This window comes from Tenrec ecaudatus, chromosome 4 (assembly GCF_050624435.1).
Source record: "Tenrec ecaudatus isolate mTenEca1 chromosome 4, mTenEca1.hap1, whole genome shotgun sequence".
Taxonomy (NCBI): Eukaryota; Metazoa; Chordata; class Mammalia; order Afrosoricida; family Tenrecidae; genus Tenrec; species Tenrec ecaudatus.
This window is the reverse complement of record NC_134533.1, coordinates 22,271,998-22,285,965: the sequence shown is the minus strand read 5'-3', so window position 1 is coordinate 22,285,965 and position 13,968 is coordinate 22,271,998. Positions and strand designations below refer to the sequence as shown.

General features: G+C 39.4%; 1 protein-coding gene across 1 annotated transcript; it reads right to left on the bottom strand.

The window, feature by feature from the left end:
- Positions 1-226: 226 nt before the first annotated feature.
- Positions 227-1,165, bottom strand: LOC142446567 (olfactory receptor 4C5-like). Its single transcript, XM_075548315.1, has one exon. It carries the CDS (start codon positions 1,163-1,165, stop codon positions 227-229), a length of 939 nt encoding a protein of 312 aa, XP_075404430.1.
- Between the last annotated feature and the right edge of the window lie 12,803 nt (positions 1,166-13,968).

Here is a 13,968-nt window from a genome sequence, read left to right as displayed (position 1 = left end):
CTGTGAGTTTGGTTTTGACCAATAATTTGTTAATGGAAAGAAGTTTTTAACTGGAGAGGATTTTAGTCGTCATATAATCAGATTTTGATGTTTTTGGAATAAAACAAGGGGCTATTCAGGTTAACAGATAGCAATAAGAACGAAATGTACTTCAGCCTACATAGCCTAACATCAAGGCCAGGATTGGATTCATTAGTCATACGTGTTCTTAAACATGAATTGTTCTCTAATCATTTGAATTTTTACATAAAATCACTCTGTGGCTCCAGAGCTTCCTCATTGCATTTTTCACCTCTGAATTTCTGAGGGTGTAGATTAGAGGGTTTAACATGGGGATAAACATAGTGTAAAACACAGCCACTGCTTTGTCAATGGGGAAGGTGACTGTGGGTCGAAAATACACAAATATACAGGGTACAAAGAATAAGGTGACTGCGGTAATATGAGATGAACAGGTGGAAAGAGCCTTTTGTTGTCCTTCAGACCTGTGACTTCTTACTGAGCAAAGAATCTTGCCATAAGAGGCGATCAGAAATGAAAAAATGAGCAAACACAGCAGTCCACTGTTGGCAGCAACAAAGAGTCCAAAGGTGTGTGTGTCAGTGCAGGCGAGTTTTAGCAGAGGGAATAGATCACACATAAAATGGTCTATCACATTGGGACCACAGAAGGGTAACCAGACCATAAAAAGAATTTGAATCACAGCATGAAGGAGTCCTCCAGACCAGGCCAGGGCCACCAGGAGACCACACATGTGTCGGTTCATTATGGTCATATAGTGCAGGGGTTTGCTGATGGCCACATAGCGGTCATAAGCCATCACCGTGAGTAGAAGGATATCCACTCCTCCAAAGAAATGCTCTGTGAAGAGCTGAGTCATGCACCCACGGAACGAGATGATTTTCTTTTCAGCCAGTAGGTCAATCATCATTTTGGGGGCGATGGTAGATGTGAAGATTCCATCTGTGATGGACAGGAATGACAGAAAAAAATACATGGGGGAGCCCAGGGCTGGGCTGCTGGTGACAGTCAGGACAATGAGTAGGTTTCCAGCCAAGGTGAGCAGGTAGATTATTATGAACACAGCGAAGAGGAGTTTCTGCACATCCGGGTCCTGTGTCAGGCCGAGCAGAATGAATTCTGTCACATTGTTCTCTCTCGCCATGCATCCAGCGTGGCATTTGGATATTGATTTACCTGCAAATGATACAAGGATTGGAATGATTACAGATATATGCTATTTAACAGAATAATTTTAGTCAGTTATGTGTTTCTGGTACGATTGATGAAAAGCCCAAGCTAAGTCCAGTTGGAGTATAGTTTTGGTCACACAATGAATATGTAGGAATCTTGGTGGTGGAGTAGTTACTCATTGGGCTACTATCCTCATGGTTGTCACTTTGAAACCACCAGCAGCTCCTCAGAAAGACTGGGTTTTCTACTCCTGTAAACAGTTATAGTCTCAGAAACCCATAGAGGTTTGCTATGAGGGAGCATGGACCAGATGGCAGTGAGTTTGGTTTGGTTTTGAGACCTCTTGTACACGTACTTTTGGACATTCACATACCTAAACCCATATAATACCTATCCACACACTCACCCATAGACCTACATATACACAATACAGACCACAAACACATAAATACAAGTCATATTATCACACACACTCACACATAAGCAAATTCATTGACAAATAAATGTACTCGCATACACATACATGAACACAAAAGCATACACATATACACTCACAGGGAGAATCACATAGACTTAAAAACACATCTGTGATCTAGGGCCATTGACATGTATGACACCTTCTCTGTGCCTATGAATGGGTAAACCCTATTTAAGTCATTGCCTTACGATTTTATCTCACAGAAAAACAGGAATAAAGGATCACCCACACAGAGGAGCAGGAGCTTGAATTCATGAGAATCCTCTGAGCTCATCCCTGTTTTAGTTCCGAATGGTGCTGAGGCAAACTTGTTAGAGGGCGAATACAAATCAGCAGGTGAATTTAATTTCAAATTAGGAATTAGTCATATTTCCAAATGAACAGAACTGAATACAAGTTTGAGGCCACCGTGGAAGTCAGATTTATGAGCTTATTCTACATACTAACAGAATTTTGTAAACCTAGCTTATTTTTGTCTTTAATATTATAATTATCCAAGGCATTTGGAAAAAGGATACCTGAAGGTGATAAGTTAGAAAACAGGATGCAATATACCCCCACATATTTCAATTTGTATAACTTCTATCACATTTAGATTTCAAAAGTCACTTTAAGGAAGATTGTGAACTATCCTCTGCCTCTCTCCAGAAGATACAGTTTCAAATTGTGGAAAAAACGGAAGCACCGTAATTCATTGGGCAGAGCATGTTTTTCAGGCGTCAGTTTGGAAGTGTGTGGATTGTTGTATAACTTTTCCATTAGGATATGGACTTAGATATTCGTGATAATTAAATTCTTTAATTTCTCCATATTCTTCATTATTTCCTCCAGTTATTCAGAATCAAATTGTTTGACATTGTTCTGGTTTTTAACTTTTTTATGAATGACAAGTCAGGCTCAATAAGACTATGGCCCTTATCTACCAGGGCTGCTAATCAGAGATTGTTATACTAATTATTTTTTTCCTTATATTTCCAAATTATTCATAAAAGATAAGAAGTTGAGATTATCAGATATATAATTTGTATCCTTAAAATCTTTGCCTATTTCACTACTAAGACAGACAATCAGCGAAGCAAGTGCTCAGTTCAAGAGCCTAGAGAAACAACCAGTTATATTTGAGAAACATATGAATGCAAAAATGAATGTATAAGACAAAATAAAATCACACTTGATAAATAAATTCAAAATCTTTTTGTTTCAGATGAAAGACTGCTAATAAACCTGATGAATATAGTTGCAGATATTAAATATTAAATTTAGTCTCTCTCAAAAGAATATTAATTTTAAAGACATGGAAAATATTATGTACATTTAAGTGAGTAAAATAAGACATTTTCCAAAATAATTTCCAGTCATTTCCCTAATAAAGAAAAAAGTAGGAAAAGAAAAAACAAAATTTAAACAATTCTTGTATTAGAGTTTTAAAATGAAGCATAAATCTGCTCATGAACTTCTGAAAGGCAAAGTGATAGGTAAATACTAACCTCTGATGAGGAAGGATGCTTCAAGCTAAAAATGCAGTGCCATGAAACATAAGACAAACATGATCGAATTATTGTACATAAAGACACGGATTACAAAAGATAAATTTTTATAGCAAGTGTGATACACGGCCACTACTCTAGAAATAGCACTTACAAATAAAACTCTACTCACAGCACTCTAAGGATGACAAAACTACTGAAAAGTTAACTCTCAGAAAAAAATAATCAGGTAAAACAGTCTCCATTGTATTAGTCATCAAGGAAATGCAAGTTAAAAATAATGAAATACTTCTATCCATCAAAGTGAAAGGATTTATGACAGTTATGTTATGCAGTGCTTGTGTTTGTGTGTTGATAGCTAATATTCTGGAAAAAGTACTTAACAAAGGGCTTTATATAGAAGGACTTGAAGAACATCCTGAAGAAAATCAAAGACTGCAACATTTTGTATGGATTGTAACTCAATGTAATCAAACGAAAAATCCTCACAATGGGGTGAGCAGACAATAGCATGATAAATGGAGAAAGAACATTGAAGTGGTCAAGGACTCCATTTTCCATGGATCCACCATCAACATCAATGGAATCAGTGGTCAGGAAATTGAATGATGTATCTCATCCGGCAAATCTGTTGTAAAAGGCCACTTTTTATTAAAAAGGAAAGCTATCACTTTGAGGATGAAGGTGTACCTGTCCCTAGTCATGGGATGTTTCATCTCATTTAATGCTGTGAAAGACAGACAATGAATAAAGAAGACTGCAGAACAATTGATGCATTTGATTTATGGTGTTGATGAAGAATATCGAAACCACCATGGACTGCCAGAAATTTATTTTCTTAAGTGAGGTACAAGCAGAGTGCTACTTAGCAACATAGAAACAACGCTTAGGGTGTGTGATTAGGATCAGCCAAGGCTTGATAAAGTGCAGATCAGTGAAAAAGAGGAAGACTTTTGCAATGGTTGCAACAATAGCCTTAAAGTTAACAATAATTGTGAAGATGCCTAGGAGCAGGCAGTGTTTTCTTTGCTATCAGGTGAAACCAACTGGACAGTCATTGAATCTAATTATCAATGTGAAGTGCACTTATTTAATTGTTCAAATTATGGTGTGTGCTTCAGGGAGGTGGACACTGAAGCAGTATGAAGAAGAATTTGTGATGTGGAAAATGTTTACACTGGAACATTGAGTGGAAATTAGATATAAAATGTGAAATATATTATGATCTCAGTTGTCTCAATAAAATATATAGATAGAATAATGTAATAAACATATATTGAATTTTTACATCTTTAAAAAATTTTGAATTCACATTTTCTAAATAGGACTATGCCACCTTTCCAATGTGTCAAATGGTTGAATGAAAAAGATTTAATACCTTTTTTTGTCTCAGGACTGGGATTACAGCTATTTGGCTGCTTTAAAAAAATTTATAGATTGGTATGATGGTCATTATTTATAAAAATCTGTGACAATGTTTATATCAAAATAAAAAATTTAAAGTCAAAGACTCAATGTGTCTAACTTGGAAAGAAAGTACTAATAAAGAAGTTACATTTATATCTTCTTCTCTGAATAGTTGAAGAAGAAGGAGCAGGTTCCTTAATGACAAATCACCATAATTGCGGTACACAGTGGCAATGAGTTAGCAATTCCTGACCCAGAACTCACTGCTGCTTTGCAGGTTCCTTCATTTCCAGCTGTACTCTAATGTTTTGTTTTTCTTCAGCTAGTGGTTGGAAGTGAGAGACTGCCTCAATAACACTGAGTTCATGGCTGAGTTTACTTTTGCTCCACAGGCTCACACCATTCCGTGAGTGTGCTCACAGGATCCCAGCTCAGACAATCATTCCTTTAGTGAGAACACTCCCAGAGTTTTAGGCTTCAAAAATACACCGGGACAATTCTTAACAACTGGGGACATCTGCCTCCAAGCTTCCCTACTACACGATTGCCTGTCTTGCTTTCTTGGTGACTAGGTGAAGTTTGCTGTATAAGTCACTTGATCTGAGCTCTCATCTGATTTTACACCCTGAAAACTGTAGGCTATGTTAAAATAGAGAAACTAGGAATTCAGAATATCATGAATTCAGCAACAATTGAAACTTGCCTTGCAGTTGAGGTCCTGGAAGTCAGCTCCTTGAAGGCGTTTTCTCAGAGAGGCAGTGTTAGGCATGGAGATAGGGAGTGCCTCTGGTTCCAGGGAAACTGGATCCAACTAGGCTGGCGACTCAGAGCCAAAGAGCGTTTATTACCCAAGGCTTGTGGTCCTTAAGATCTTCCGTATGACTCAACCACCCTCTCATTAGCAACATGATCATGTGTGAATTGAGAGAAATATTTAAACAGATTAGGACTCAAGTGCAAAAATTGGTGATGCTTTGAGTTCCGTCCCCCAGAGGTTTAGAATTAGCAATAGGAGCCAAGATGTCAATGAAACCAGTTCACCGTGTTCTCTCTTGAGACGATAACATTTGTGACCTAGTGGGTGGAAAACAACTGAGGTGAGTGAGCGGAGCGTCTGTGGCTGTGGTTAGGAAATGTGATTTAGAGTCTTAGAGAAAATCCACAGAATGTTCTAGTTATGATTGCAGGATCCAAGCAGAGTCTATAAAACAACATCAAAACATCTGGTCCTCAGAATCAGGGGAAGGATCAAGTAGGAGTATTTGTGAAAACATCCATATGTAAGATGGAGAAACTGCTTTATAAGATATATTATATAAGTCTTTAAATATATAAATCTCAATCATGCTTAAGAGAAAGAACTTTGGAGTTCAATACACTTTGTATTCTCCTGCTTCTATTTCTTAACTTAGCAACTTTGGGAAAGTTCTTCAGCCTCTTTTTAATATCAGTTTCTAGTTATACAAGGAGAATGATAAAGGAAGATGGACATTACATAAGTTAATATAGGTCAAGGACTTAGAATGGTGCCCAGCAGTTGGGACGGGTTTCTTTCTGTCTTTTGTCATCCCCAAAGGAAGTCCGAGCTCATGGTGTATGCAACTGAGGTTCTAGTAAAATTACCTCAACAGGAAGGTGTCACTTGTTTTGTGTATTCGTGGTTGGTGAAATTCTAGGCACCTACAGAAATTAGGAGACAAGGCCAAGTTTTGAAGTATAGAATATTGATTTCCAGGCTATCATTCTGTAATTGGTGTATTTCCATAAGTATTCCATATTTTCTGCACTAAAATTTGACAGTGAAATTGAGTGTCCTTGAAAGAGTGTTCAGAGGTCAAGTGCATGTTGGGCAATCAGGAGTAACCACTACATGGGCCTTTTTATCAGTACTCCGCTACGTGTAGCATCTCATCTGATATTTCAAGAATCCTCATAACTGAGATATTGCATTTCCATTTTGTGAAGAAGTTAATTGATGTTCACTGTGAGCATCATTTGGTCACAGTTCACAAGCTAGAAGTTGGTAGAGCTCACATTTACAAATTGCATTGGGTAACCTTTCTGTAAAAGACTGTTTTAAAGTGTTGGAAATCAAGGACATTGCTTTGAGGACTAAGGTACACCTGGCCCAAAGCATGGGATTTTCAGTCACTTTATAGGCACGTGAAAGTGGGATTTGGAATAATGAACGTGAACCGATGCATTTGACTTAAGGTGCTGGTGAAGAATGTTGACAGCACTACAGGCTGCCAAAAGAACAAACAAATCTCTCTTGGGAGAAATGTAAGCAGAATGCTCCTTCGTGGCAAGGGTGACAAAACTTAGCCTCGTGTACTTTGGACATGTTGTCAGGAGAGACCAGTCCCTGGAGAGAACATCCTGCTTGGTAAAGTGGAAGGGAATTGGATGGATGGACACAGTGGGCGCAGCAATGGGCTCAAACATAACACCAATTGTGATGGTGGGCAGGGAATGGCCATGCTTCGTTCTGTGGTCTGTAGGGTTGATATGATCCAGAACCAATTAGCCAGGACCTCAAAACCACATTTTCTTTTCTTTTTTTATGCACAAAATTCTGCTTTTATTTAATAATTTTATACAAGTTGTTATGTGACATTGGTTACAATTTTTAAAGTGTGTCAGCATTTTAATTTTCATTTTACTTGCTCTATTCCCATGAATTTAACTTCCCTTCCCCATCTTGTTTTCTCATTTTCCCCTCTTTGGGTAATAGGAAACAGTGTCATTTCTTACAGTGGATAAGTTAAAGAAGCACACTGCTCAGGTATGCTATTGTCTTATAAGAAAATCCATTACGTGGCTGAGAAGGAACCTCCAGGCGCAGTTTCAGGGACAATCTCAAATGGTTCATGAAGGCAAAGTAGTCTCAGATTCATCTAGTCTTTATCAGACTAATAGGTCTGACCTGTTTTAGGGATTTTGAATTGCGTTCTAAATATTTCCCATTATACCTGAGATGTTTCCACTGTGTCTATTATCAGAGTAGTTGCTGTTGTAGCCAGTCACCATCTTGTTCTGCTCATGTTTGAAACGGCCATGCTTCCTGTGGACCATGAGTCCTGTGGTCTGTTTGTCTGGGCGCCAGATGACCAGAGATAAATTGTTGCATCCTAGATGACTGTTGTTTGAAGACACTGATCACTAAACTATGTTGTAGAACATTATCTTTATGAAATACATTATTCAAATTAACTAAGTCAACTCCTGGTTTTTTTGTTTTGTTTTTTAAAAAAATTTTTTAACGTTTTATTAGGGGCTCATACAACTCTTATCACAGTTCATACATATACATACATCAATTGTATAAAGCACATCTGTACATTCTTGGCCCTAATCATTTTTTCTCCTCTTTTCTTTTTTTACATTTTATTAGGGACTCATACAACTCTTATCACAATCCATACATATACATACATCAATTGTATAAAGCACATCCATATATTCCCCGCCCCAATCATTCTCAAAGCATTTGCTCTCCACTTAAGCCCTTTGCATCAGGTCCTCTTTTTTTTCCCCTCCCTCCCCGCTCCCCCCTCCCTCATGTGCCCTTGGTAATTTATACATCGTTATTTTGTCATATCTTGCTCTATCCGGAGTCTCCCTTCCCCCCCTTCTCTGCCGTCCATCTCCCAGGGAGGAGGTCACATGTGGATCCCTGTAATCAGTTCCCCCTTTCCAACCCACTCACCCTACACTCTCCCAGCATCGCCCCTCACACCCTTGGTCCTGAAGGTATCATCCACTCTGGATTCCCTGTGCCTCCAGCCCTCATATGTACCAGTGTACAACCTCTGCCCTATCCAGCCCTGCAAGGTAGAATTTGGATCATGGTAGTTGGGGGGAGGAAGCATCCAGGATTTGGGGGAAAGCTGTGCTCTTCGTCGGTACTACCTTGCACCCTGACTGACCCATCTCCTCTCCTAAACCCCTCTATGAGGGGATCTCCAGTGGCCGATACTTGTGCCTTGGGTCTCCACTCTGCACTTTCCCCTTCATTCAATAAAACCACATTTTCCTGACAAGTAGAAGGCAAATACTTTTTCTGATATAAAAGGAAAGTCTGTAGGGAAGTGGCTATAAGGTATTGGTAAAGAATTAGAACATGTGCTGAGAAAAATAGAAGAAACTCTCCCAAAGCACCAGGAAAGACATGCAAGGACCACCGAAGGCCTGCTTCCCATGAGAGCTCATCATTTCATAGGCACTTGGTAGCCAATGATTGCATCCTTTCATTCAGATTTGTCTAGGCAGGTAGATATGGTGAAAAAGGCAATAATTTAACCATTTATGCAGTCAATATTTCGTTCATTGTAGTGTGTTCCACTAAACAGAAATAGGCTCTAATTGGAATTGACTTGGTAAGGACATTTATTCATATATCCTATATGATTTGAGAGTTAAGAGGAATGCAAAAGCTGTCTTGAGCTTCTGTCTGGATTTTATAAGTTTTTTAAAAGGCAAGTTAATCAATGTTTAGCCAGGTTAAGCTGTGCTGTGGCAACAAATGGATCCAACAATCTCCGTGTCTTACCAAATAAAACGTCTTTCCTTCTCAGACAAAAGTCACTCTAATTTTAGAGATTGCTGCAGCAGCTGACTGGGATGTAATTACTCAGTGATTCAGATTGTTTTCTGTGTATACCTTCAACTCAATGTGTATGGGGGATATAGCCCCCACCCCCATGGAAAACAATTCCCAGGATTTTCTTTTCTTTTTTTTAATGATTTAATTAGGATCTCATACAACTCTCATCACAATCCATACATATATCAATTGTGTAAAGTACTTTTGTAGATTCATTGCCCACCTCATTCTCAAAATATGTGCTCGCTACTTAAGTCCCTGGCATCAGTTTCTCATTTTTTCACCCCCTTCCCTGCTCCCCCTTCCCTCATGAACCCTTGATAATTTATAAATTATTATTTTGTCATATCTTGCAACATCCCACATCTCCCCTCACCCACTGTTCCATTGTCCATTTCCCAGGGTGGCGATTATATGTAGATCCTTGTAATTGGTTCCCCCTTTTAAATCCACCTTCCCTCCATACCCCTAGTATCGCCTCTCACAACACTAGTCCTGAAGGGATCATCGGCCCTGAATTCCCTGTGTTTCCCGTTCCTATCTGTACCAGTGCACATCTCTGGTGTAGCCAGATTTGTAAGGTAGAATTGGATCATGATAGTGGTGGTGGGGGAGGAAGCATTTAGTAAGTAGAGGAAAGTAGTATGTTTCACCGTTGCTCCATCGCATCCTGACTGGCTCATGTCCTAGAGACCCTTCTGTAATGGGATGTCCAGTGGCCTAGAAATGGGCTTAGGGTCTCCACTTTGTACTCCCCACCTCATTCAAAATGATATAATTTTTTGTTTTGATGATGCCTGATACCTCATCCCTTCGACACCTCGTGATTGCACAGGCTAGTTTGATTCTTTCATGTAGGCTATGTTGCTATATCTTTTGATAGCTGGGCACCATCAGCTTTTTCACCACATTTGCTTATGCACACATTTGTCTTGAGTGATCGTATCAGGGAAAGGAGTACACAATGATATTATATTTTGTTCTTTGATACCTGATAACTGATCCCTTAGGCACCTCATGATCTCGCATGCTGGTGTGCTTCTGCCATGTGGGCTTAGTTGCTTCTGAGCTAGATGGCCGCTTGTTTACCTTCAAGCATTTAAGACCCCAGATGCTATATCTTTTAATAGCCAGTCACCATCAGCTTTCTTCAGCACATTTTCTTATTCACCCTCTTTGTCTTCATCGATTGTGTCAGGAATGTGAGCTTCATAGAATGCCAGTTTAAGAGAACAAAGTATTCGTGCATTGAGGGAGTATTTGAGTGGAGGCCCAATGTCCATCTGTTACCTTAATACTAAAACTATAAATAATGCATATAGATCTATTTCCCAATTCTCATATATAAATATATTTACATATGTACATTCCTTTATTATTCCTATATAAATGCCCTTTACCTCCTAGATCTTTCCTCTATTTCCATTGGCTTTCCTGTTCTCTCACTATCATGCTCAGTCTTCATTTGGCTTTCAATAATTTCTCTTGGTTACATTACCCTTGATAACATCCTACCAGGCCTCCTACACCCTCCTCACCACGGATTTGGATCACTTGTTGTTCCCTTGTCCCTGGGTTAGTTAACAACATTACCTTCCCCGCAACCTCCTCCTTACCCATCTCCTCCCACAATTCTCTGTCCCATTGTTTTCTGCTCCAGATTGACCCAGTATATCTTATTTAGACAGACTTGTGAAGATAATAACATGCAAAAAAACAAGACGGAGCAAAACCGAGAGACAATATGCCATAAAAACAAACTAATGACAATAAAACACAACAGGAAAGAAAAGCTTGTAGTTAGTCCAAGGACTGTTTGTTGGCCTTTAGGAGGGTTTTCCAGTTCAGTCTGTTGGGGCACCATGCCCTGGCCCCCAAATCCACCATTGGCATTCCCTGGGTACCTTGCCAATCTGTTCCCTTGCTGTTCTTTTGCACCCCTTTATTGTTTTACATCAGTGTTGCAGGATCAGATTGGGTGCAATTCCCGTACTGTGTCTCCAGTATTGTCCCCTGTAGGGCTATGGGTCAGTGAGGGATATCATGTTTCATAGTGGGTCTGGCCATGTGGTCCTCTCTGTGGACTGGTTGCTCTGAGCAGGAACACAGATCATAAAGCCTGCTGGGCCAGGATTTGCTCCACTCTCTCCTCCTCCCCCATCATCTGCTCCCTTGTGCTCTCATCAGACATGTCTTTCTCCCGGAGCTGGAGATACAATGCCATCTTCTGAAATAAATTATTCTGGGTCGACGGGCAGGTGTCCACATAGTTGGCATTGGGTCCTGCCCCTCAGACCTCTCCACTGATTCCCTACTCCATGTCTGCATGTTGCATTCACATCTTGGGTTACTGGGTTGAAGTCTGGTCCCTCTTTCCCTGTGGAGATATAAAAAATACCCTCTCATTGGGTGGGTTAGTGCCTGTACCCCAGCTACTCATGTCTTTTTTTCCCTTTCCCAACCTCATTTTTAGTTGGTTACCATATGTATCCCTGGATTTGCTATGGCCCCTACCATACTACCTGGTCCTCACCTGAGGAATGTTTATATACAGTAGATTTTCCCCTATGCCACTTTTGCATTTTATATTTAAAAAGCTTACCTCAGCAGACTCATCTTGTACTTGTCCTTTTGTTCTTGGTTTACTTCACTTAGCATCATTTCCTCCAGTTCTTCATATGCAGCGATGTGCTTCATTATTTCATCACTGCTTCTGTGCGATGCATAGTACTCCATTGTATGAATGTCCCACGGCTTTTTAATCCACTTGTCACTTGATGGAAATTTTGGTTGTTTCAAACTTTTTGCAATTGTAAACTGTGCCTCAATGAACATTGGAGCACAGATGTCTGGCCTTGGTGTTTCTTGCCTCTTCTGGGTAAATGCCCAGTAGGGGGATTGCTGGATCGTATGGTAACTCAATTTCCATCCTGTTTAGATATCGCCAGATCGATTTCCATATTGGCTATACATGCTTACAGGTCCACCAGCAGTGGAAGAGAGTTCCTGTCTCCCTACAGACCCTCCAACACTTGTTACTTTCTGATTGTTTGAATTGGTCTATCTTTGAGGGTGTTAAGTGGCATCTCTTTATTGTTTTAATTTGCATTTCTCTTATGGCTAAAGATCAGGAACATTTTCTCATATGTTTGTTGGCCATTTGGATTTCTGCCCCTGTGAAACTTCTGTTCAGGTCCTTTGCCCACCTCCTCAGTGAGCAATTTGTTTTATTCTTTCTGAAACTAGCAGAGTATTGTAGATTTTAGGAATAAGGCCTTTGTCTGATGTGTCATTGCTAAAGATGTTTTCCAAGTCCATGGACTCTCATTACTTTCTTGGTGAATTCTTCTGATGTACACAGGTGTTTTATCTTCAGTATATACCAATTTTCAATTTGTGCCTCCTCTGTGTTTGTGTCCTTCTGTATTTCTGATAGCCTATGTATTCCCTGTGCCAAAGTTCTCAAGTCGGTCCCAATTCCCTTATTGATGACCCTAATAGTTTGAGGTTTAACTTCAAGGTCTGTGATCCACCTTGACTTTATTCATGTACATGGAGTGAGATAAGGGTCTTCCTTCATTTTTCTGCAGGTATATATGCATTTTTCCCCAGCACCACTTGTTAAAAAGGACAGATACTTACCATTAGATTATTTTTGGCCTTTATCAAAGATCAATTGTCTGTATGCTGATGGTTTTATTTCTGGGTTTTCAGTTGTTTTCCATTGGTCTGAGTATCTGTCACTGTACCAATGCTATCCGGTTTTGACAACTCTGACTGTATAATATGTGCTAAAGTCAGGTAAATAAGTCCTCCCACTGTGTCCTTCTTCTTGAGGAGTTCTCTGCTAATTCTGGGCTTCTTCCCTCTCCATATGAAGTTGGTAATCAGTTTTTCAGTTTCTTTGAAGAAAGATGAGGGTGATTGTATTGGGATTGCATTAAACCTATGTTGTGCCTTTGGCAGAATTGACATCTTTATTATATTGAGTCTTCCAATCCATGAGCATGGGATATCATTCCATTTGTTGATGTCACTCTTGGTTTCTTGTAGTAATGTTCTGAAGTTTTCCCCATATAGATCTTTTGTTCTTTTGGTCAGGCATATCCCTAGATATTTTACTTTATATTTGGCTATTGTGAAGGGTACCACCTTTTTGATGTCTTCCATGTTCTAATCTGATGTCTGTCCAATGGACTTATATTTGCTTATCTTGTATCCTGCCACTATGCCAAACTCCTCTATTTCTTCCAGCACTCCCCTTGTGAATCTTTAGGGGTTTTTAAAAAAAATCATACCATCTGCAAATAACAAGTTTCACCTCTTCCTTTTCCAGATGAATACTTTGATGTCTTTTCTTTGTCTTATGCTGTTAGCTAAAACCTCCAGCATGAAATTAAATAATAGTGGGGACAAGGGGCATTCTTTTATGGTCCCCTTTTTCAGTGGGCTTGTGTTAGTGTTTTCTCCATTGACTACCACGCTGGCTGATGGTTTTTCATGTATAGCTTGTATTGTCTTGAGGAATTCGCCTTCCACTCCTATCTTCTCAAGTGTCTTAAACAGGAATTGATGTTTGATGTTGCTGAATAGTTTTTCTGCATCTATCGATATTATCATGCAGTTCTTATAGTTTTTCATGTCAATGTGGCGAATGATACTAATGGTCTGTCATATGATGAACCATGCCTGCATCCCTGGTATGAATCCCACATGGTCATGGTGAATTATTTGCTTATATACTTTTTCATACTATTGGCCAATATTTGGTTAAATATTTTTGCATTGATGTTCAT

Bases quoted from the DNA above. Each gene is read 5' to 3' on its own strand.
- LOC142446567 (XM_075548315.1), bottom strand. From the start codon at position 1,165: ATGGCGAGAGAGAACAATGTGACAGAATTCATTCTGCTCGGCCTGACA.